The 24,485-nt window shown below is 34.3% G+C and overlaps 4 protein-coding genes across 10 annotated transcripts; 3 read left to right on the plus strand and 1 right to left on the minus strand.

The window, feature by feature from the left end:
* LOC110637673 (transcription factor BC1) lies at window positions 1-2,719 on the plus strand. Its single transcript, XM_021787916.2, has 8 exons — window positions 1-694; window positions 815-985; window positions 1,092-1,157; window positions 1,267-1,335; window positions 1,434-1,517; window positions 1,655-1,855; window positions 1,945-2,069; window positions 2,172-2,719. The coding sequence occupies exons 1-7, from the start codon at window positions 320-322 to the stop codon at window positions 2,035-2,037; spliced, it is 1,059 nt and encodes a 352-aa protein (XP_021643608.2). The 5' UTR covers window positions 1-319; the 3' UTR covers window positions 2,038-2,069; window positions 2,172-2,719.
* A 6,370-nt stretch (window positions 2,720-9,089) lies between these two features.
* Window positions 9,090-15,703, plus strand: LOC110637703 (sialyltransferase-like protein 2). Of its 2 annotated transcripts, XM_021787978.2 has the most exons (12): window positions 9,095-9,355; window positions 9,451-9,524; window positions 9,634-9,723; window positions 9,922-9,999; window positions 10,295-10,395; window positions 10,743-10,935; window positions 11,027-11,117; window positions 11,197-11,261; window positions 11,958-12,112; window positions 12,208-12,289; window positions 12,599-12,708; window positions 15,181-15,703. In XM_021787978.2, the coding sequence occupies exons 1-12, from the start codon at window positions 9,265-9,267 to the stop codon at window positions 15,371-15,373; spliced, it is 1,323 nt and encodes a 440-aa protein (XP_021643670.2). In that variant the 5' UTR covers window positions 9,095-9,264; the 3' UTR covers window positions 15,374-15,703. The 2 variants fall into 2 exon arrangements, with proteins under 2 accessions (XP_021643672.2, XP_021643670.2); XM_021787980.2 differs by lacking the exon at window positions 12,599-12,708 and having other exon boundaries at window positions 9,090-9,355; window positions 15,181-15,377.
* A 583-nt stretch (window positions 15,704-16,286) lies between these two features.
* On the plus strand, window positions 16,287-17,686 carry LOC110637704 (uncharacterized). Its single transcript, XM_021787982.2, has one exon. It carries the CDS (start codon window positions 16,518-16,520, stop codon window positions 17,469-17,471), a length of 954 nt encoding a protein of 317 aa, XP_021643674.2. The 5' UTR covers window positions 16,287-16,517; the 3' UTR covers window positions 17,472-17,686.
* Window positions 17,687-18,979: 1,293 nt separating this feature from the next.
* LOC110637702 (long chain base biosynthesis protein 2a) lies at window positions 18,980-23,684 on the minus strand. Of its 6 annotated transcripts, none has more exons than XM_058139762.1 (13): window positions 23,336-23,350; window positions 23,154-23,223; window positions 23,041-23,087; window positions 22,408-22,496; window positions 22,107-22,252; window positions 21,901-22,025; window positions 21,724-21,817; window positions 21,470-21,633; window positions 21,097-21,258; window positions 20,288-20,414; window positions 19,990-20,156; window positions 19,728-19,835; window positions 18,980-19,352 (listed from the first exon to the last, which is right to left on the minus strand). In XM_058139762.1, the coding sequence occupies exons 3-13, from the start codon at window positions 23,053-23,055 to the stop codon at window positions 19,257-19,259; spliced, it is 1,293 nt and encodes a 430-aa protein (XP_057995745.1). In that variant the 5' UTR covers window positions 23,056-23,087; window positions 23,154-23,223; window positions 23,336-23,350; the 3' UTR covers window positions 18,980-19,256. The 6 variants fall into 6 exon arrangements, 5 of the variants coding, with proteins under 5 accessions (XP_057995745.1, XP_021643666.2, XP_057995744.1 ...); XR_002491561.2 differs by lacking the exon at window positions 23,041-23,087 and adding an exon at window positions 19,419-19,521 and having other exon boundaries at window positions 19,111-19,352; window positions 23,158-23,223; window positions 23,336-23,683; XM_021787974.2 differs by lacking the exon at window positions 23,041-23,087 and having other exon boundaries at window positions 23,158-23,223; window positions 23,336-23,682.
* Between the last annotated feature and the right edge of the window lie 801 nt (window positions 23,685-24,485).

Consider the following 24,485-nt stretch of genomic DNA (forward strand, 5'->3'; position numbering starts at 1 on the left):
AAAAAATTTTATTAATTCATTTCTTTCTCAATTTATTTCTGGGGTATTTATTAGTTATTACAGTGTCTGTTATGGAGAGAGATAAGATAAGACCAGTCAAATGAACAAAAACATTGCATATGGAATTTTTTTTTTTTAATTATGTGTCCTGATCTTTATATAAGCCTGGGGGCCTCTTAGTTTGTTACAGACCCGCTTTTCTCGACTGCTACTTCTGGCTTCCTCGAAATATCATAATCTCAGCTCTCTTCCATCACTTTCTTGAACACTTGCAATTTTCAATTCCAAAGCTCTCTCCATCTCTCTCTCGCTCTTTCAAATGGCAGCTTTTTCATACCAACACCACCCTTTTCGTCTTGACTCGGTTTTCTTGCCAAACACTCCCATTAAGAATCTGTCTGGTTTTATGGAGGAAGGGAACATCAATACCAATTGTTTTTCCCAATTTTACCCTTCTAAACTTCCCCTTCAGACTCCTCTTGATGTTAGATTTCATGACACTAGTCTTCTTGATCATAGCTCTATGCTTGCTCCTAGTGATAATGAACCTTCTGTGACCAAGAAACAGGGCACAGACTCCTCTACTGTTGTGGACAAGCTTGAAAGCGGTGAGCAAGTTACCCAGAATCTGCCTCCTATGGAAAAGAAGAGGAAGCATGCAAATGGTTCATCTTTGAATTCTGCTCAATCAAAGGTAGACCATGTCACAAGTTCATTTAAAAAGAGGGATTTTCTTGGATTAGCAGAAATTTTACTGATTCATAACTATCAACCTCGTTAGCTCACATGGTCATTAATTTTGATTATGGATCAGGATGCTAGAGATGGAAGAAGCATGAAACAAAAGAAACGCAATAGTGAATTAAAAGAAGAAGATAAGAGGCCTAAAGCTGAGAAAAAAGTTCCTGAAGGGCCCCCAACAGGCTACATTCATGTAAGAGCAAGGAGGGGCCAAGCAACAGACAGCCATAGTCTTGCAGAGAGGGTACCCCATTAATTCCCTACCCAAAATCTTCCTAGACACAAATACAATTTCATTTAACATTGCAATTTTTCCGTACACATAAAATGAATTAATTTCTGCATTTCAGGTCAGAAGAGAAAAAATCAGTGAGAGGATGAAGATTTTGCAGCGTCTTGTTCCCGGCTGTGACAAGGTGAAGAAATGTGCAGTTTCTTGTCTTTCTTAGAAAAATAATGTCTTCTATATTCTCCTTTAGAACATGTATATATCTGATAGCTTCATGTGGTATGGTTTAAAAATAGGTAACTGGAAAGGCCCTCATGTTGGATGAAATTATTAATTATGTCCAGTCTCTACAGAATCAAGTGGAGGTAAATACTAATCATACAAATTAATTAAGAAACACTATGTTGTAGCTGTAATTAATTATGCTTAATTATGATGGAGATTGCTTCTTTCATTTCCCCAGTTCCTCTCCATGAAGCTTGCTTCTGTCAATCCTTTGTTCTATGACTTTGGAATGGATCTAGATGCATTGATGGTCAGATCGGAGGTAAAAAAAATTAATCAGTTAAAAAACAAAAGCTATAAATTATATTTTTATTATTGTTATATGCGGTCCAACTTCAAAAACTGCGTTTATGATTAAAGCTGATGAGAGATCTTTGTCTCTGACACGAATTTACCCAGGGATTGAGTCGCTTGGCATCATCACTGCCACCTAGGCAACAATGCACCCAGACCCAGCCCGCTGATTTTGCCAATGCAGCTTCCGCCAACAACACCACTGCCACAGCCACCGCCACGGCCACCTTTGCGTATCCTCTCTTTGATAGTTCATCAGCATCACTTTTAGTTCAAGGGCAAATGTCTAGTGACTTCATTCATCAGGTATAGCTTCCAGGCTCCAGGTGTTGAGATAATTAATTTAATTAATTGCCTGACCATTTTTGTAACAACGACAAAAACATCATTTTCAGGATAGTGGTAGTCTATTGTGGGGTGTAGATGAACAAAGACAAAAGTTTCTTAATCCATCTGGGTTCAGCAACAACTTGTGTTCTTTCCATTAAATAATATCAGAGAGCTGCCCTACAAACATCTGGTAAGCCCTAAGCCCTCATGTCCTGTCTCATACAAATATTATAATAACTACCAAATAAAAATTATTATTTGCCCTTTTCATGGATTTAATCTTGATTTCCAGCAATGGGGATCGATGTCCAAGACAGAGAGAAATAAAGATAAGAAACACAAAGACATGATGAAAGACAAAACGTACGAAGCTTCTGTAATCAAGTTCCCATGGAGACGGCTTCTGCTTCTTGTCAATCAAAAGTCTGATTCCAAGTTCTATAACAGTAAAAAAAGTGGCATCTAAAAAGGGCAGCAAAATCAATGGATGAAGATCACAGAGGATATAATACAACCAACCAAATAAGACCACAGATCTTTTTCTAGATCCCTTGTTCCTGTCCATTTTCAACAACCCAACTCTCCCCCTCCCATGCACAAATACCAAGACCCTGCTGTTTGGTAGTTAATCCTAGCTCTAGGAACTATTTTACATGTAAAAAAGCTAGCATAGTATATTTATGTTCCTGTAATGGTATTGGAAATGAAGCATTTGTGGTTACCGTTATTCCGTTATTACAGTTATTTTTACTGTTGCTCCTGCCTCTTGAGTTGGAGAGAAGGGGTTTGAGATGCTGTTACTTTAATTGACATGACTGGTTATGCAACTTTTTTTGGGTATTTTTGGCTCATTTTTTCAATGGAATCTTCTGTGTTTTAGTTTCTACCCACCTTTGTCTTGAGGGCTGTGGACAAACCATCTAAATATAAGCTTTTTTTTTTTTTTTTTTAACTACAACGCTATGCAGAGACCAATTTAACATTACTGTTAATATTATTGTTGGGAAAATTATTTTTTTAAATATATTAATTATAAAGTATTAAAAAATAATTAAAAATAAATTTAATTAATTTTAATTATATTAATATTAAAAATAAAGTAATTTTTTTAAATTATTTTTTTAATAACTTCTGAAATTATATTTTTATTTAAAAAAATAATTTTAATTTTCAAAATTCAATGTCAAATAGGCTTACTGTTTACACATTTTAATATAGATATAAAATTTTATATATAATGTCTCTTTGCTTATAATTTTAATATAATATATTTAAATAATTATATATATAGAAAATATAAATAATTTTAACATAATAATTTTAATGTTGACTTACAAGTTGCATCTTAACAGTACTAATCAATAATTGCCCTTTCTGGTTTCCAGTTTTAGAAGAGAAGGAACATAAATATTATTGTACACAAAATTAAAATATGGACAAAAAATTATTATTTTTTAGACAATTTTCATTGGAAATAGCCAAAGCATGTCTACCTATGGAGTACCCTTGAGATAGCAGGAATTTGACATCTTACTCACAACTTCATGATAAGTCTACTTGGGAATGAAACACACCGATCACTTCTTACTAATTTCTCAATCAATTATAGTCCTCATCTTTTTTGACCAATCACATCCATCAAAATTTCAACTAATCAATAATTTCTATTAATCTCTCAATTAATTATAGCCAACTAAAAATTCAATTAAATTTATCTAACCATATAAAAAATTTAACCAATCACAATTAATTTCATATAGTATTATTAGAATCGAACCGAACCAATTGGTTGATTCGATTTAAGCTATAATGGGACTAATGATTCTTTCGTTTTAACCGGTTTGATTCAAACTTCAAACTCTTTATTTAGTTAACAGGAGTTGACTCGTCTAAACTGGTTGAGTAACCGGTAAACCAATTATAATATAAATTAAGTGACAATGATCAATTAAATCAATTAATTAAATAACTATAATTAATTATATCACAATTAATTAGATCAACTAATCAGATAACTATAATCAATTATATATTAATCAAGTAGTATTAAGTAATTTATAAATTAATCAAGTCATAATTAATCAAGTAGATCATAATCAATTAGATCATAAATCAAGTAATTATAATCAATTACATTATAATAAGTACGATATGGTAATTTATAAATTAATGAAGTAGATTATAATTAATTAGATCATAAATCAATTAATTTTGATCAAGTATATTATAATCAATTACAATATGGTATTTTATCAATTAATCAAGTAGGCTATAATCAATTAAATTATAAATCAAGTAATTATGATTAATTACATTACAATTAATTACAATTTATTTTTTTCAATTAATTTAGTTGATTTTAATTAATTAGATTATAAATCAATCAACTATGATCAAGTAGATAATGATCAACTACGATTATGTATTTTATCAATTAATCAAGTAGATCATAAATCAAGTAATTATGATCAATTATATCATAATCAAGTATAATTGGATATTTTATCAATTATTCAAGTATATCATAAATCAAGTAAATATGATCAATTAGATCATAATTAAGTACAATAGAGTATTTTATCAATTGATCAAGTAGATCATAATTAATTGATAATAAATCAAGTAACTATGATAAATTATAACACAATTATGAATAATTGGGTATTTTTTCTACTAATCTAGTAGTTCTTAATCAATTAGATTATAAATCAACCAATTATGATTAATTGGATCATAATCAACTATAGTCAAGTATTTTTTCAATTAATCAAGTAGATTACAATCAATTAGATCATAAATCAAGTAATCATGATTAATTATATCATAATCAAGTATAATCGAGTATTTTTTAAATTAAACTAGTAGATCTTAATCAATAGATTATAAATCAACTAATTATAACTAATTGGATCATAATCAATTGCAATTAAGTATTTTTTTTTCTTCAATTAATCAAGTAAATCATAAATTAAGTAAGTATGATCAATTAAATCATAATCAGGTACAATAGTGTATTTTATAAATTAATTAAGTAGATCACAAATCAACTATGACCAATTATATTATAATCAAGTACAATAGGGTATTTTATCAATTAACCAGGTAGATCATAATCAATTAGATGATAAATCGAGTAACTATGATCAATTACATCACAATTAAGTACAATCGGGGTTTTTTTTAATTAATCTAATGTATGTTAATCAATTAGATGGTAAATCAACTAACTTTGATAAATTATATCATAATCAATTACAATATTTTGTCAATTAATCAAGTAGATCATAATAAGTTAGATCATAAATAAAGTAATCATCATTAATTACTTTATAATCAAGTATTGTTAAGTATTTTATCAATTAATCAAGTAGATCATAGTCAATTGAATAATAAATTAAATAATTATAATAAAGTACATTGTAATTAATTAATAAATTAAATAAGGGTGAGCATTATTCAGTTCAAATTAAAATAATCGACCGAACCGATTTAATTTAAAAATTCAATTTGATTCAATTTTTATTTTTAAATTTTTCAGTTTATTCGTTTCGATTTTAGAAACAACTTTTCCTTTTTTGTCTTTGCTCTTGTGAAAATCAGATCGCTTTTCATTGTTGTAGAAGTTGAAGGGCGTATGAGATGGAAAATATAAAACTGATTTAAAAAAAAAAAAAGAAAATGGATACATGAAGAAGATACTTGAGATGACTTATGAAGTCTCTTGCTCAAGAAGAATTATGGAGCTAAAGGTTAAGACGGGTCATTATTAGTTAGAGTAATGATGGCTTTGATACGTTAAAGGAATGACAGACTTTGATAGGTTAAAGGGAAAATGAGATGGTCTGTGATTGATTGGATAATTGGTGAAAGATGATAAGTTAAAGGGTTAGTAGTATTTGATTAGATAACCAATAACAAAATAAAGAGAAATTGTAAAATTTAAATCTGAAAATTTCATCAATAACTAAATAAAAACTTCACGTTTAAAGAGTGCTGAAAATTTATTAAATTACCTTATTTATACAATTTTATACACAAATTTTTATATACGTAATCAAGTTCTTGTATCAAATCAAAAGACAATTAATTAAAGTGGGCAATATGCTGGAAGGCCCTTCAATACAGCCACTTGTCAATCTCCTAGCTTGATTACCTAAAGATGATAACCTCAAATTAATTAACAATGTAATGAAAGGCTAATCACATCATTATGAAAAGACAAATCTAATGACATTTCTTGATTACTTCAAATGATTGCAATATGATATGGAATGATTGAAGACGAAAGAGGGATTAGCTAGCTCTACATTTACATAGCTGGTGGACACGCAAACTAATAATTACCCTTAGATTAATTTTTCATTTGTCATAATTTTCAGCTTGTTTAAACAGTAGTTACAGACAATCCATGTGGATGCGGCTGTTTTTAGTGCTGACCCGCAAGTTGATTTCTTGCATAATAACTGGCTCTTCTTGCATCCATGGCCCAAGCAGAAAGTTCAATATTTCCTTTATCGCTTCTAGTCCCATCGATCTCATGCAGTAGTTGGCTTTCTAGTCTCCCTATAATCTTCCAGCAGCTTCGAGCGGTGTCCACCGACAATCATGCATATGTTAAAGGAAGTGCTCTCAAAAGTTGATCAGATCGAACTCATATAAACACATGGTAATTGCAACCAATGATGGCCAATCAATGGAAGATTGTGGCCCAATTTGGTTTGACATTTGTACGCTAGCCACTTGGCTTTTAAACCTAGATGTGAGAGGACAATGCTACTAATTTTTCGATTAAAACTCTCAAAATTTGATTTCAAAAGTAGATGTTGACAAGTGGATGAAATTAGCAGCTGGAGATCAGAAATGCTTGCAGCTCACCAGTACCAACTGATCAATTTTCCTCTTCCAGGTCCCCTCTGCTTGGAGTTTCTCTCAGTTCTTTTATTTATTTAATTATATTTGGGGTGTCTATGTTGATTGTTCGAGAGACACTTCCAATCCCTTCATTAAATAATTAATCTATTTTCTTATCCCACTGATGCTATATATTGATTATAAGTACAGTGCTTTCTTTCTTTTTTCAATTTCTAATGAATATTTAATTGATCCTTCCTTGAATTGTTACCCTGGTACTACAATATATTTTTATTAATTAATTAATATCTGAAACTTACTTGATATGCCAATTTACAGTAAAAAGATATCACCTTTCAAAGTCAAGACCTTACCCTTCTTTTTATTTGTTTTGAACATTATTATTTTTTCTTTATTTAATTTTGACTAAAATTTAAATTAAACATCAACATTGGAAGAGATAGTGAGCTGGCTAGTGAAAATTAGCTATAGCAATCGTAACTTCTAGTCCTAAAAACACAAAGACGAATTTATATAAATGGAGAGTCTCTATCTGCTGGTATGTTTATTGAATAAAGGTTTGGTTAATCGGTGTAGGGGTGGCCCGATATCTATGTATGGTCATCTTGGCTTTCTGTTTGGCCTGTCCTTCCCTGACTATGAAATACCACCATCAATGGTTGACTTCAACGTAACCCATGCACCTCTCTCTATCTCTCTCATAAAATATAAAGCATTATTAAAATTTGAATTTGTGGTTTTCTTAATCTAATTAATTTCACTTGCATTGGTTTTGAGATTAATTTATTAGCAAGTTGGTGGCCGTGTTCCAGGAAGCATCACAGGGACGACAGAGACCACGTCGGGTAGATGTTTCTCCGTCCATTGAGGACAAGGTCCCACCAGGGTCCGCTTGGCGATAGAGGAGCAAGCCCGCATGGCAAATTGGGCAAGGCCTCTTGGCCTATTGAATTGCCTTGTCCCTTTTGTGTATTAGATATCTGAGAGATGGAAGACGGCAATTGATTTAATTTGCTGGTGTCCTCATCTGTTTGTTGCTCAGGCATATGGGTTGTCCATTGTACAAAAAATTAGTGCTGTTTAATTATTTTTAGCATTCTCTACTCTAAATATTGCTTGCTTCGCCATTTTTTTATTGCTATATTAATGGAAGTTCAAGTTGTAGCCTCTTGAGAGTCCTGCATTTGGGTGCCCACTATAACCATGCTATTATTAATGAGTATGTAATGCAACATGACATTGATTCTTATCAAGTCATGAATTGTCACTAATCAGAAATTTAATGTTAATGACCAAAAGAGATAGAAAGAAACTATGCATTATTGGTACCTTTGAAAGCCACCACAAGTTGTACCTCGAAATGGTTTTTTAGCCAACTTTATCCAGTTAGGCAACTAGTTAGCTCAACACAGAATAATGTCGACCCCAGCAGTACCTACAAGGAGCAAATTCAAGCTCCCTACTGCAACAAGAATCATGGGTCCATAACCTCAGCAACTGTCTGCTTTAGACATAGAACATAGTATCATGGGTTGTTTTTTTTTTTTTTTTGTTTTTTTCATTTCTGAACGCAACAATTCCAAGGGGGAAAAAAGACATTATTGGAGGGCAAATGTGAAGTGAAAACCATACTTCTTGCTTGGGACAACAAACATCCACGTACAAAATGCAAAAATTTGAAAATGGTCCCCTCCATGGCCTAAATCAACTGGCCCTGGCCTTGGAATAGAGTCATGGAGGGTGCTTTAATATAACTGGGAAATTTCGAGTGTTTCCAGACCTAATTAAGGTTTGAAAATGAAAAATTTATTGTGAAAGAGACCACTGAAAGAGCAGTGTCATCGCCTCTCAAGACTACCCATTCCGTCTAAAAGCTCGATTAGCATGCATGCACCAAAATAGAATCGGTACAATTTCATCTTTAAGACTTGATATTGATACCAGAGGAACTCTGGTTTAGTGGTCCTGCGACCATCATCTCTATATGGTCTAATCATTCCTCTATTGTCGCTGAAAAATCTTCACTCACATGTCAGCATTCAATTGTTCATTTCTTCTTTGTTCTCATCCCCAAATCTTTCGGAAAAAAGGAGAGTTTAAACCGATTATAAAAGTTTAAATTATTCTAATTTTAAGATTTAAAAAAATTTACAAATTCTTAGCCCAATAGAGAGTTAGAGAGACAGTGTCCAATTGACCAGAAAATTAAATCGGCCTTGGCCGACTAAAATTGGGCTCCTTCTGGGTCTTGAAAATAGATGGGCTCGCCGATCCAGTGACCAAAATAGATGGGCCCGGATCACATAAAATGACGTCGTTTATTTTTATGTAAAATAACGCGCAAATGATTTTCCAGAAATTATGGTTGCTTCTCAGTTCCAACTTGTCTCAGCTGTCTTTGCACGGCTAGAAGCGCAGGACTCAGCTAGTACTATTGGTCTGTGGAGTCTAGATCGATTCCTCGCTCACTCTCTTCTTCTTTTTCGAGTTTTGAGATTCCAAATTTCAATTAGATGAGGCTCTTGCAGTTTGGTTTTTTAGTTGCTTTGGCATCTGGCCTATCGGCGATCCTCATCTATATCACCGGCGTCTCCTCCAATCTAAGTACGTTTCTTTTTTCTATGAATGCACATATCTATGTATTATCAATTGTTGTTGTTAATTGATTGATTCTTTTTTTGGTTTGTGCAACTCAATAGATGCGATCCACCAGCTATCGCATGAAGATGTAGAAGCATTAGAATCTCTGCAGAGTAGTTTCCGGAAGTGCGTGGTAATTTTTTGGTGCTCTTGAGCTCTAAACTATTGTATAATTCCTAATGCATCTTCAGTGCTATACAGTAAGCCATGCCTTTTGTATTTGCATTTTGTTAATTGTGCAGAATGCAAATGGATTAGGTTTACGAGCTGTTAGTGGTAGCGATCATTGCCAAGTCATAATAAACTTTCCTAGTGACACTGTCCCTAAATGGGTATGTTCCTGCTTCAAGCATTTAATGGGTTTACTATTTATATTCTAGTTGGTTGTTAGTGGTATGCCTATTGAGATGCATGAGTTTCATATTTTAGAGAATTTAAGAAACATGGACATATCTCTTTTGATTTGACTTTCTTTTTCATGACATTTTTCCCTGTGATTTAATTTTGTTTTACATTTTACTTGAAAACAGAGAGATCCAAAAACTGGAGAACTTGAAGGATTATCGTTTGAATTTAATCTGTGTGAGGCTGTGGCTACGTGGGAACAGGTGAGGTTGCTGTTTTCTGGTTCGGTGATCTTATTATATTTGGTTGGAAGCTTACTAATTATTACTGTATGTGGTTCTTGAAGAAGGGGTCTAGATTTTTAACACATGACCTCCACCAAAATTTCCCACAGGTGTATCAGCTGGGCTAATCTCCATGCTTTCTTTTATTGAACACTGAAAGTGATATGATTGACTCCCTCTTTCTCTTTGCATAAATTGATTGCTAAGTCCATCATTTTCCCCCTGTTTTCTTATGCTTTACAATTGATTTATTATTCAGTGAGTTGATTGTCAGGTGCGGAATAGCACTACTATACTCACAAGGGAGTTCATTGATGCTCTACCAAATGGATGGGAGGACTATGCATGGCGCAGGATTAATAAGGGAATACTTCTGTATGTATTTCCTGGCAACTCATTAGTAAAATATATGATTATCTTTGAGTGGATGAATAACAGCTGAAGGAATAAGGCAAAGAAATAATCTTATTTTTTGAGATTTTCTGAGATTAAAAGTTTGTATTGGTAGCAGATATAATCTTTAGTCTAAATATACTTTTGATAAACTAAGAGTATAAACTACCAAGTAAGCAGGGAAATCTTTTTCATTATCCTATATTTGATGGAAATTCTCAAGAAGTTGTTATTTTGTTTGGTTTTTGTACTTTGATTCTTAAAATTGGATTGTTGGGGACTATCAACAGTTAGTTGAAGTTTTAATGTGGACCTTTTGTGTACTGCAGTAACCACTGTCAGAATAAAACTTTATGCATGGAGAAACTATCATTGGTGCTCCCTGAAACACCACCATATGTTCCAAGACAGTTTGACCGATGTGCCGTTATTGGCAATTCGGGTGATCTTTTAAAGACAAGATTTGGGAAGGAAATAGATGGTTATGATGCTGTTGTTAGAGAAAATGGCGCCCCCATACAGGTAGAGCTTTATATTTGTTGTGTTGAATCCTAACTGTTATCATTTTCACTTTAAGGATCTTTCTAACTTTTTCTTTTCTGTTTTGTGGCAGAACTATACAGAGTATGTTGGCAAGAAAAGTACATTTCGTCTTCTTAACAGAGGATCTGCCAAAGCCCTTGATAAAGTTGTGGAGTTAGATGGTATGATGCACCCTGCTTCTTACAATGTAATCAGTTATCTCATATTATTGTAATAATGCTGATTGTATGGATCCTGCAGAAACAAAGAAGGAGGCCCTGATAATCAAAACAACAATACATGACATTATGAACAAGATGATTCGGGTTTGTATTCTTCTCTGGCATTTCCTTTGTGTGAGTTTTATTTTATTTTTTTTCCAAGTCAATTGCCTGGGGCAATTGTGTTACTCAACTGTAAAAGCTATGCCTCTTGTATTTTTGAAAATTTACAGTTACATGTAATTTAGAAACTTGGAATTGGTTAATGAATTTTGGGTTTTCACTTAACAGAAATATAAATCAAGTCCTGGAAACAGAATTCCTTAGCATTTCCCTTAGATTATGAAAAGCATCCTTAGCTAGTTAGATTTTATCATGCATCCTGTGTAACTTCATTGAGTCTATATTACTTTTTGTTGAATGATGCTGTAGCAATTTCTTTTTTCTTTTCTTTTCTTTTCTTTTTTTGTTTTATGTTTTGTGTTTCTTTTTGCGTGCACATCTTTTGAATATGATTTGCTCAAAGTGACCTTACTTGCAGTCATAGAACTTCTAAATCATTGACTACTAAGGATTTTGAAATGTTCATATTGTCTGGATTTTGAAGTGCCTTCAAAATCAAGGGTTTAGTGTGGTTATGTAGATTTCCCTGAACCAAATTTCCTCTATATCAGATGTTTTGCATAGCATTTGTATTTACAATTATGACTAATTCAGACCTTTTCCTTCTGCTCTTTCTCACTGTCTTTACTTTTTTTGGCTAATTAATGTAATTTAACGTTATCTTTTTGTCTACTGCAGGATGTTCCGATAAACAATCCCGTGTATCTCATGTTAGGTGCATCCTTTGGGTCGGCAGCGAAGGGAACTGGCCTCAAGGCTCTTGAATTTGCACTTTCTATTTGTGAGTCTGTTGATATGTATGGTTTTACTGTGGATCCTGGATACAAGGAATGGTATAAAATCTTCAACAATTAGTATTCCAATAGAATTATTATGCTCATTTTTAATATAACATATCTGACCAATGAACTTCAAAACATTATTTCAGGACCAGATATTTCTCAGAGTCTCGACAAGGTCATACTCCTCTGCATGGAAGGGCTTATTACCAGATGATGGAGTGTTTGGGTGTAAGTCTAAGAGAATGCTCACCATTTTTTTTCTGGGCTAAAACCTTTTAACTTCTGTTAATCTCAAAATCATAAGGATGTAAAACCATTGTTTATTGTCCTAGATGATTGTACTATATGAAAGGGCTTGGACCTAAATTATGTTCACTTCTAAGGTTACTAGCTTATGCTATTAGAATCTCAAATAATTTTTTTTCCTATTAAGCAAACTTTCTACGCTTCTCTCCACAATTGAAATGAATCATCGTATTAGCTGCTGTATGCATTCAGTAATGTTGTTTTGTATTTTTTACTTTTGGTTTTGTTAAGCTTATTAAAATCCATTCTCCAATGCGAGCTGATGTGGACCATGTTGTCCAATGGGTACCAAGCTCAAGCACAATTAGAGCTGCTAGAGTTGCGTCAGAGAAATTGTTGAGGTAATCTGTTACTTATATATATATATATATATATATATATATATATATATATATATATATATAGAATATTTTCTATCAAATAGTTAGAAATGTATTACGGATGAATTATGTAATTTGTTTTTTTTTCTTTCCCTTATGATAATAGATGAGATGCGAGAAGAAGTCAAAAGAAAGCTAGAGTTTTTAAGAAGTACTTTAGAGTTAAAGGGTTTTAAGTTAAGTAGAACGAAGACAGAATACATACATTACAAGTTCAGTGAAGGCCGAACTGGTGATAGGGAAGGAGTTAGTTTGGATGAAGTGGTACTACCTCAAAGTAATTACTTTAAATATCTCAGCTCAATCCTTCGAATAGATGGGGGATGTGAGGAGGATGTTAGTCATAGGATTAAAGCTAGATGGTTGAAGTGGAGAAGTGCCACGGGAGTTTTATGTGATCGCAAGATTCCCAATAAGTTGAAAGAAAAATTTTACCGTACAGCCATACGACTGGCCATGTTATATGGTAGTGAGTGTTGGGCACTGAAGGAGTCGTATGTGTCTAAGATAAGAGTTGCGAAGATGAGAATGTTAAGGTGGATAAGTGGTCATACTATACTAGATAAAATCCGTAATGAGAATATTAGAGAAAAGGCAGGAGTGGTGCCAATTGAGGATAAGTTGAGAGAAGGGAGATTGAGGTGGTTTGGTCTTATGAAACGTAGACATATGGAGGCTCCAGTTAGACAAGTAGAGCACATTAGGTTAAAGGATAGAAAGAAAAGAAGGGTTAGGCCTAAACTGACTTGGAGAAGAGTAGTACAACATTATCTAGAAGTATTACACATTTCTGAAGATTTAACCCAAAATCATTAGAATGGAGAAAGAGAATCCATATAGCCGACTCCAAATTCTTAGGATAAAGGCTTAGTTGAGTTGAGTTTTTTTCCTTATGATCTGATCCAGATGCACAATTATTAGTCCTGCAATGCAAACTCCTATGTATGATGCTTGGAGAATCTAGGTTGCTATTAGGTAAATGATCATTTTGACAATTTCAAGCAGTGCATTCATCAGAATTGTTCTTGGGACGCATTTTTAATGAAATGGTCTTGTAAATTATTAAACTTTTTCATTGATCGTTAACTTCTGTTAGTGGTTTTCTTCTTTGTGGAGGTATGTCAAAGATGGATGCTTTGGTGTTAATCTTATTATTAGGGCCTTACCAAAGAGAAATATAGTGACGGCAGTAAAAAAAAATCATTTTCCTTGGGAAGTGTTATAGAAGACTGTTGAGCTTTCTAAGATGGTTTGTTTTGAAGGAAGAAAGATAGGATAGGACTTCTAACAGCTGATAATTTCCAAATGGTGGGGAATATCCTGGTCAACAGATGCTTATTTTGTGAGAGGATACTGAACGTCTTTTATTGCATTTTTTTTGCACAACAGAACTGTAAGAGTTGGTGTACTGTCATATGAGTATAGTTTTTTCTTTTTTTTTTTTTTTGGGGAGGGGGGGGGGGGTGTTATTGGTATTATTAGGGCCTTACCAAAAGAGATATATAGTGACGGCAGTAAAAAAAAATAATCATTTTCCTTGGGAAGTGTTATAGAAGACCGTTGAGCTTTCTAAGATGGTTTGTTTTGAAGGAAGAAAGATAGGATAGGACTTCTAACAGCCGATAATTTCCAAATGGTGGGGAATATCCTGGTCAATATTGAGGATACTGAACGTCTTTTATTGCATTGTTTTTGCGCAACAGAACTGCAAGAGTTTGTGTGCTGTCATATGAGTATAGTTTTGGTTGGTTTTGTTGTTTTTGGTTTTGGGGGGGGGGCCGCCGGGGGTGGTGGCGGTTGTGTGGTGGTGGTTTGATGCTTTGGTTGTGGATGAGAATTGGGCTTGGAGGGGTAGATGCTCTAGGATAAGTAGGAAAAGTGTTCTTTTACCGATCCCTCTCTCCCTTTATTATTATTTTGAGGCAAAAATATAAGAGAGCTTTTGAGTGATATAATTACGTTTTCCTATCTCTAGAGTCTAGAGAAGATGGTTTGATATTTTCATCGGTTTAATCCACATAACTTTTTGAATGCTTGAAAATTGCAAAATCCACTGATTAAATGTCCTTTGAAAAAATGGATTGACTCAGTGTTGGTGCGTTAAACTTTCAATAATCCCTGTTTATGTATATTTCAAGAGTGTTGGTTTTATTAAATTTTCAACCTTACAAAGATGAGAATGTTTAGCAGAGAAAAGATTTGTTACTTCCTGGTTACTTGCAAGGGAACTCTTGCCTTTGGGTCGGCCTGATTATCAAAGGATTATTATGTTTCTACTTTCTCCTAGTCCTAGGATATTTATGTTCATATATCCTTGGCTTCCATCGTAAAATTCTCCTTTGTTCTCGATGTATGCTTCTCATTATAAAGAATTTAGATCTGGTTAGTTAAAATGCTCCTTTCTTGAGCAGCAATTGCTTATTTATGTTGCAGGAGGGTTGGAGCAGGATCTGTAGTCCCACTGGCCACATGTTCCATTAGAAAGAAGCAAATTAAAAGGTCTACAGCTATTTTAAATCTCAGAAAAGCAGCTGTTGATCATCAAAAATTTGTTAAAGGCACAACAATGTATCCTTTGGAGCAGAGTCTTGGACATGGTCTGCTTTGCACATTTCCAACAGATTGAAACTGAGCTGTCTGGCATTGAGCCAGCTGATTGATCATTAAATTATTGTTTCATGTGCACCACATGATAGCTACCATCAGGGAGGTAGGCGTCTGAGAATTATCTTGGAAGCACAGAGAATTGACCTGCACATGTTGAAAATTTTCTTGCTGAATAACTTTGTATACTCTTCTGGCTCTGTTTTGTTTCACAGAATTTTGTTTTTTCATAGTTAAAAGGCAAATGTTGGTGAAGAAATCAATTTTTTTTCACAGATTTCAAGTGTAGTTTAATCATTCTGAGTAACAGCAGTGTTGATCAAATTCACCTTGACGTTAGTGTTGCTGCAAATGTTGTGAGTGTTTTGGATCTGTTTATGGGCTTGGTAGGGCTTAGTTGACCTATCCCATCTGGGTAATAAAATGATGCAGGCAAGATCTTAAAGCGCAAAATGATATGGAGAATAATATTTGTACCAACTGAACTGAAATTAAAATTTTCACATAGAAATAAGCATATGTACATTAGAATTTCAAAACAGAAAATTTAAACAAATGTTTAATATGTTAAAACTCGGTAATCATTTTATAATTGGATTTTGCCAGATACAGTGATGATCATCTGTATAATTGATTTAAAAAAAAATAAAATAAAATGACTTTTTTTGGAATGGGTATGGCGGAGTCGAGTCAGAGTGAAAGAAGAGAGGAGAGAGAGAGAGAGAGAGAGAGGAGCTCTGCTGAGTCAGCCTCGTTCTGAATTTTTTTTTTTCAATTAAAAATTGAACGGCCTTGCTCATTTGTCCTTGATTTCCAATGGATAGAGACACACGTAATGAGCGTGTGAAGATGAGTGGGGAAAAAAACTAAACCAAATTGGAAAAGGACACGCGTCGAGCATTAAATAATAATAAAAAAATTAAAAAAAAAAGAAGAAATCAGTTCCACTCAGCTCTGGGGATTCATTCGTCTCCTACTTAGCCCAATCAAACATTGTCTATATTTTTCCCTCTATTGTTTCGTTTCTCGCTCCCTCTCCTATTAATAAGAGAAAAATGCTCGCGGGCGCATATTAACTAACCCTAGACGGAAACAGATAAAGTGGACCAAAGTTATTGAGCCACCGGGAATATTGCCTGGGGATCTGAAAACTTTCGTCTTCGAAAATGGCTGACTTGCCTCCACCGGAGGGCCAGCTAAACGGCGGAAGCTCTGCAGTAGAAAGAGTAGGACCTCCAATTGCAGTTACGTCATTTGAAACCGTCGGCTCCAAGCGCCAGCGAAGGCCCAGTGTCCGTCTAGGCGAAATCGGCGGCGAACAGCTCTACGATGCTCATTCGCGGAGGACCGCCAATAATAAGCAATGGAAGCATCATCAGCTCCTGTCTGTTGATCACAAAAAGGACCCCAGTACTTCTAATAAAGGCTCAAAGACCCGGGCTTTAACCAATTTAACTACTAGCGGTGAGTTCGCTGAAACCCTAGATGAGGACAAAGAGGTCAATTTGGATACCGTCGCAATTGGAAGCTGGAGAGTCAAGGATTCGAAAAAGCGGGCTTCCACTGCCACCACCAAGCGAGTCAGATCCAATTGGGTCTCCAAAATCGAGGATGCTGGCGGTGGCGGTGCCAACAACAATGTCGAAGGAGATGAGAAGTACAGCGGTGGTGAAGATGTGGATGATGCTTATCGTGGATTCGATATGGAAAATTCTGAAAGTCCGTTAAAGGAACAGTCTCCTATTCACTCCCTCGAGAATTTGGGAGATGGGAACGAGAGAAATGAGAGGGAAATTTATTACAATAGACGGACAATCAGAGCAAGGGATAATCACAATCATCATCACGATGGGGTTGAATTATCGGGTCCATCGGATACTGACGCCAGAGATTACAGGAACAATGGGAGGTATGGTGGTGGAGGAGAGGATGGGGTGAGGATTTGGCTCAATAGTATAGGGTTAGGGCGATATGCACCAGTTTTTGAAATCCATGAGGTGGATGATGAGGTTTTGCCAATGTTGACACTGGAGGATTTGAAGGATATGGGGATTAATGCAGTTGGATCAAGAAGAAAGATGTTTTGTGCAATTCAAAAGCTTGGCAAAGGGTTTTCTTGATGTCTTCGGCGCAAGTAGTTTTGGTATTCAATGGAGGATTTATGTCTCAGTCATGGTAATTTAAGCTGCATCATGTCTGAACTTAATCTGAGTCATTTTGTTTCTATCTAGTAGTAGCAGTAGCAATAGTTTTTTGGTATGAGTAGGATATTTTGGCATAGTGTTTCTTATTGCACTATATGAATGCATTTTTAATTCAGTGCAATTTTCTAATACATGGAATTCTTATGATTTAGTTGATGTAGTAGTTAGATTCATGAGCCTAAAGCTCTAATTTTGATTCTTAGAATGACCAAAGAAATGATTTTGATATGCTCAAGAAAATAATTCATAATCCAAATTTAAGCATTTTGCCTTGGTTTGTCCTTTATGTGAGTGAAAAGGGAATGCTTAATATCTTCTATGTCAATAATTGTGTTTTCCTTAGCTGATGGTATCATATCTATCCTAAACTTACCCTGGGAAGTGAGAACTGGTGGATTTGTGTTTTTTTTTTTCTCATGGTGCATTTGGTCACTGATATGCATTAACTTTCATGGGATTGAAGTCTTGAAAAGTACTTGTTATGCACAGAATATGTTGAAAAAATTTTCGCACAGTGCCTTTTCTGACGGGAGATGAATCAGGTGGACTTTTTGTGCATATCAAATTTAATGCTCTCTCTATGTGGTCGGCAGTGCAAACCATCTTTCTATGGTGTGCTCATACTGTCAGAAGTTATTGTTTTTTTGTTTCGTTGTTATTATTTCTTTTATTAAGTGTCTTGCAGAATTTAGCATGTAAAGATGCTTTTGAATTGTTTGTGAATTCATTCTTCATTTAAAGGTCAATGAGGGATTAAGGCTTCTTTGTTAGGACACTCTTGATTGAAAATGGATTTGAGGATTTTAAGCTGACAGGAAGTTAGTGTGGTGGTTTCTTTCCAAAGGTTTTATTGCTCCAATTTGCGTGTGAGCGTAGCTTAGATGCACATGATTTAGAGAAAGGCCAATTAGAGGTCATGCCATCCTGTTGTAAATGCTCTGCTAATCTTTAATGTAAACTTGCATTTATATATCAAACATTTGTACGTGTTGGCGTACCTCTCCACAATAATGCAGTGAGAGTTATTTTCTCGCGTTCTTTTGGCTGTTCAAAGGCAGCCATTGCAAGTTCTGGCAGTCCAATGAGTGTGATTCGTTTTTTCTGGCAAAAATTCTTCCATCTGGCTGGTTTTAGGCTTAGGTTTGAGGTTCAGTAGCTATGTTCACACACCATAATATGTATCAGCATTTCTCATCAAAACAATAATTGTTAACGCAAATATCATGTTGGGTTTGGTTTTGGAGGTTTTGAGTTGAGACAATGCCAGCCTATTATACAGGTGAAGAGCAGAGTTTTTTTATTGTCATCCCGTTTGACCAACATAATTGACCATTAAAGCACAATATATTTTGGAACATCTAACACGGCTCAACTCGTCCTGTATTGCATACAACATAATAAAGGACATAAACGCTTTATTATGGTTTAAGTGGAAAAAAATCACTTATGAATTGAATGAATTTCATTTGTATCTGTACACTGAGTTTGGCAAAATCCAAATCCAATAGAAGACTACATATGAGAGAGATACAGAAACAAGGCAGAGAATTCTGAATGATCACAAACGGCTAGAGAACTGCAACATTCCCTAATTCTCATAGAAGATTTGGAGACACTGGACCAGTGAACTACGTCACACTCACATCAAGCCTACAACTTCTAGACGCTACACATTTTTCATTATAATGACATTCAAAATGCTCACTCCAACTTCATCATGCTTTGCTCCTGATGCTGCTTGTTTGGTTCAGCAGGGAAGTACTTTATGCCCACCAGGTCACCTACCCGACTGATAACCTGCCAAAAGAAGAGAAGAATTACCATTACTTGCCTGGAATCTAAAAGCATTAACGTGTCACGTACTCGAATTTGGCTGTCATATTCTGCTTGGCTAACTCTCTGGGTTGATCGTTGGGCACTAGCCAAAGAAAAGGCCAAAAAAGTAGCCATTCAAGAAATCTGACAGCTGAAAGAATCAAAATTTACAATATCAAAGTCGTAGCTTTCCCATCACCAGATTCTAAGTTTGCGCCCATCGAATACCTAAACCTAACATTAATGTCTGTCTAATAACCATATATCCCCAATCAGAATTTGTTCATGTACATAAACCTTCGGTCTTTTATGGCTAAAGGATACAGGAAGTGAAGTTATACTAACAGGGTTATTTACCTCTAAAGCTTTGACAAGGTCTTCCTTGGTATGAGAGGCAGATATGCAAATACGTGCCCTGGCTAAAAGTAGAGGAGTAGCTGGAAAAGCGACAGTAACAACAGCTACCTGTAATGATATCAATTGATCTTAATAATTAGCAGCAACCATAAGAACTATCAAATGATGAAGAAGCAGTGGGTGAAATTAATAATATAATAAAACATAACAGTAGATGAATCCATAATCAGCGTGAAAATAACAGAAAAAAAAATTCACTCACATTCTGTTTTAAGCACTCCCGAGAAAATGCAGGGATTTTTGCAGGATTGTACAGCATTATGGGCATTACTGGAGAATCATTATCTCCAAGAACCTCAAAACCCATCTTCTGCAGCTCTGACCTGAAAAAGTTACTGTTTTCACGTATTCTTGCAAGTTTTTGAGCCCCTAAAGTGACAGAAAAGACACTCAAAAGTCATAATAAAACAAAATTAGCATTCAACATGAATCCAAATGATTAGCACAATTGGAAAAACTGCCCTTCAAAGAAGAGAACGAAGGAATTATTTTTCAAATACCTCTACTAGAACCATCTTCTCCAAGAATGACCTGTATGGAAGATATAATTTGTTGTGCAGCGGGCGGTGATATCGATGTTGCATATAGATGAGCAGGACAAGAGTACTTGAGATATTGTATAACCTCCTAAAAGAACAAGCAAACATCAGCCATCAGGCAAACACATAATATTCACAACTCCATCAATCAACTGGAACCAAGCTTATATATTCTGCAATATGGGAAAAAGGAAATTAGAAAATTATGAAAGCTTGACGTCCACAGTTGACATACTTCACAATATCTAAAAGTAGTGGAAATAACCAAATCATAACACTGATGATATTTTGTTAAAAATTTGAAAGGACCAACAAGGAATCAAGGATCAATCATGATAAGCTCTTAATAGATACTAGACTCACAGGATAAATACAGGAAAAACCAAACACGGTGAAAGACATGCTTACAGTGGACAAGGGAATGACCAAATTATTGCCTTTTTTTTTTGTAATCAAAGGATTGCATTTTGTTTTACATATAACTAAAGGCAAAATCCTGATGCAAAAAATCTTGCTGTTACCTTTTGCAGTCACAATTTTCAATCCATCCAAACCTTGCATAATATTGAAATTCTTTACATTAAAGAATGTAAATAAACTAGTAAAATAAAACACTGATTATGATTTTGGGCAAAACAATTTAATATTAAGGAAAGGTGAATGAAATATTGCTACAAAAAATGCCATGGTAACATATTCTCCTTAATGACACGGAATTGCATTACACCATGCTTGTACTAGGATTGAGGATAAACACATGAGCAACAAACCTTGGACCCAGCAATATAACCACCACATGATCCAAATGATTTTGTAAAAGTTCCCATCATAATATCCACATCAGCAGTATCCACTCCTAACAATTCACAAACACCTCTTCCTGTTTTTCCAACAGCTCCAATGCTGTGAGCCTCATCCAAGTAAACATATGCCTAAAACAAACAGAAAGAAAATTTATTTTATATATTTTTTTAAGTAGAAATGAAGGAGTTTGGCTATAGAAAGTATTTTTTCAAGTATGAAATTGTTCACAAATTACTACTGATAACAGCATGTTGTGCTTTTCATTAGTTCTTCGATGTGAGAAAGCATAGACTGAAAAGATTCAAAACGTATAATTTATCGTTATCTCAAATGCATAACCTTATATTTCTTGCACAGTGCAACAATCTCTGGAAGTTTGCAGAGTTCCCCTTCCATACTATAGATACCCTCAACAATGACAATTATCTTCTTCCAAGGCCTATGCGTCCTAGGCTGTCCCTCAGCAATTTGTTCTCTCAAAACTTTCTCCAAGTGAGATGGTGCTAAAACAAAGATAGCAAATAGATACATAGGCATGAAAACACCGAAATATTCCTCTTAGAAACGAAAATAGGTGGCCATACACAACTTACTATTATGTTGGAAAACTCGAACTGTTGCTCCAGATCCTCGAGCACCATTTACAATAGAGTTGTGGTTCAATGAGTCACTAATTATCAACCCTCCCTGTTGAGAAACATGATGGAAATAAGTAATTCATACATGATAGTCACAGGTTAAGATACCTGCAACAAAGATCATGCGCATACTTTCCCAATAAAGATAGGAAGGATGGCAGAGTTTGTCACATAGCCCATGCCAAATACAACGGCAGCTGGCTTTCCAACAAAGTTTGCAACACACTCCTCCAATTCAGTGTGGACTGTTGTAGTTCCTGATAAAAAAAACTGTCTTTGTCGATACCAAACACTGGAACATAATGAGGGTACAACTTACTGGCAAGTAATATGCATACCTCCATCAACACGAGAACTACAAGTACTTGGGGAAAACTTATGCAATGATTCAATAACATGTGGTGTGCAATATTCATCAGCCGCGGCAAAGCCAAGGTAATTGTACGATCCCAAGTTAAGACACCTAGTTATCTTCGTAGTTCGTCTGCACAAGATACAATTATGAAAATTAATTTACTAACTGTTTACAACTTAGCCAGTACCTAAATTTTCACTGAAGCTAATAATTACGCAAGAAATTAAAAGTGCTTCCAAATGCCGAGGGTATAAAATTCTGAGCATAATAATTAAAGGACTCGCTTTAATGTCTTATTATTGTCATTGGAGTAACGTTCCACCACATCAAACCAAGCATCAGGCGCACTTGATATAGGTCGTCCAAAACAGTCCTGCATGGGAGGAAATTATAAGAAACGCCAACTATTAAGCTAGTTGCAGTTAACCATTGTTCTTAAGCACAAGATAAAACCATATCGTAGTTACAACCACACATAACCTGTAATCGTAAAATTCAACATAAGAAGTCCAAGAATTCATACAATTGATGCCATGAGAACTCTAGAGAATGGATGATACATCCATGCATACAATGCATGCATAGAAATGAACCTCGTGCCATAATATTGATACAAGACAGAACCACACCCCAAATGCTACTCACTGGGATGGGAGAGCCCGAGTCCTTATAAACCCCTCAGCAGAATCCCATACATCTAATGTGAGATCCATGTCACAAACCTTGCAATGTAGTACACAGCAACTTCTAAACTAAAACACCCCAAAATTACAGCCATCCAGCTTAACATAAAATACGTCAAACAAAACAATTTGCTATTCCAGGTCTAATCTAAAATCACAAATAGATTCACTTCAGCAAAAATTCACAATTGCTAGATGATTTTTCGAAACAATTTTTTGCACAATTCTCATTACCGAGTCAGAAATCATCTCACACTTGAAACTTTACATCATATTGCAAGAAACTTAAGAAAAAAAATGTCGAATTAGAAAAGAAAAAAGAATCGCAAAAAATAAAAAATAAAAATAAACCTGAATTCGAAGATAGAGACGTCGAATGTAGAAGTCTTCAAGCCCTAAACAGATCGGCGCGTAACCCTAGAATCCGAAGAGAAACGAGTCATTATGAGAAAGGCAGCTGTCGATTTTTTATTTTCAAGGAAAAGACTGTCGAAATTAAGTATGAATAGAAATGAAAAGCATGAAAGACCTGAAGATTGCTGGCATGCCACCGATCGAAAATTTTCCTGAAAAAATCTCGGAATTGGCCAAAAGCGAAGAGCAATCCATAGCTGAAATATGTAGTCAAAGCAGTCAGATAGGGAATCGTTATCATTGCTTCGAGGCGAAATGTTAGATCCGGATTGAAAGGTTTCAAATGAAATTGGAAACACAATCCAACGCCACAGAATTCCAATTTGCGTTCCAATTGAAAAAATTATCTATCGATTCGATTCCATTCCCGTTCGGTTTGATTTTTCAAATTTCTACAACTTCAACAACAAAGAGAACCTTTTCCGGAATCTCTACAACGTATGCGGGCTTCGTTGGAACCCAACAGCAATTCAAGCCCTTTTGGAGTTGGGTTTATAAGATTAAGTCGACTGACCCAAATATATAAATTTAATATATTGATATATACCCTTTTTTAATATAATATTTTAATTTCTAGAGTTCGTTAAAAGGTAATTAAATACACTAAGCATACCATACTTGTAGATTGTGAGAATGGTTAATTCTCATAAAAAAATTTGGTCAAATACATATTTCCACTCTTCTATTATTTAAGATTAATTTATTAAATATTTGAATTATAAATCATAACTTACTGAACGGTTGAATTTATAAAAAATCATAATAATTAAATATAAATTAGTCTTATTATAATAATTGGTATAAAAAAAATTAGAAATGATTAGATTTATTGCTAACTGTAATCTAAATTTTGCTTATTATTCTTTAAATTTTATTGATTGTATTTTAATTTAGAGAAAATGGAAAAGAGAGTAACTTTTTTGATTTTATAAAAATTTAGAGTATATTTACTAAAATTTAGAGTATAATTGATAATAAATGAGACTATTTTTAATTTTTTTTTAATTTTTATAAATTTAAATATTCAATAAGTTACAATTTTAATTAAGTGTTTAATGGGTTAATCCCCAATATTACATACCTAAAAAGATTTTGATATTGAGATGCTGTGTATGCACATGTATGCGTCAACTTGATGAATATGACAGTCAACTTGATGAATGTGACAGACTATACATATATATATGCTGATATAAGAATCTTAATAAAGTAATCAAATTGCTTCCAATAATATACATTCCAAAAGTATATATTTAATTTACCTT

The sequence above is a fragment of the Hevea brasiliensis genome, chromosome 17 (assembly GCF_030052815.1).
Source record: "Hevea brasiliensis isolate MT/VB/25A 57/8 chromosome 17, ASM3005281v1, whole genome shotgun sequence".
NCBI lineage: Eukaryota > Viridiplantae > Streptophyta > Magnoliopsida > Malpighiales > Euphorbiaceae > Hevea > Hevea brasiliensis.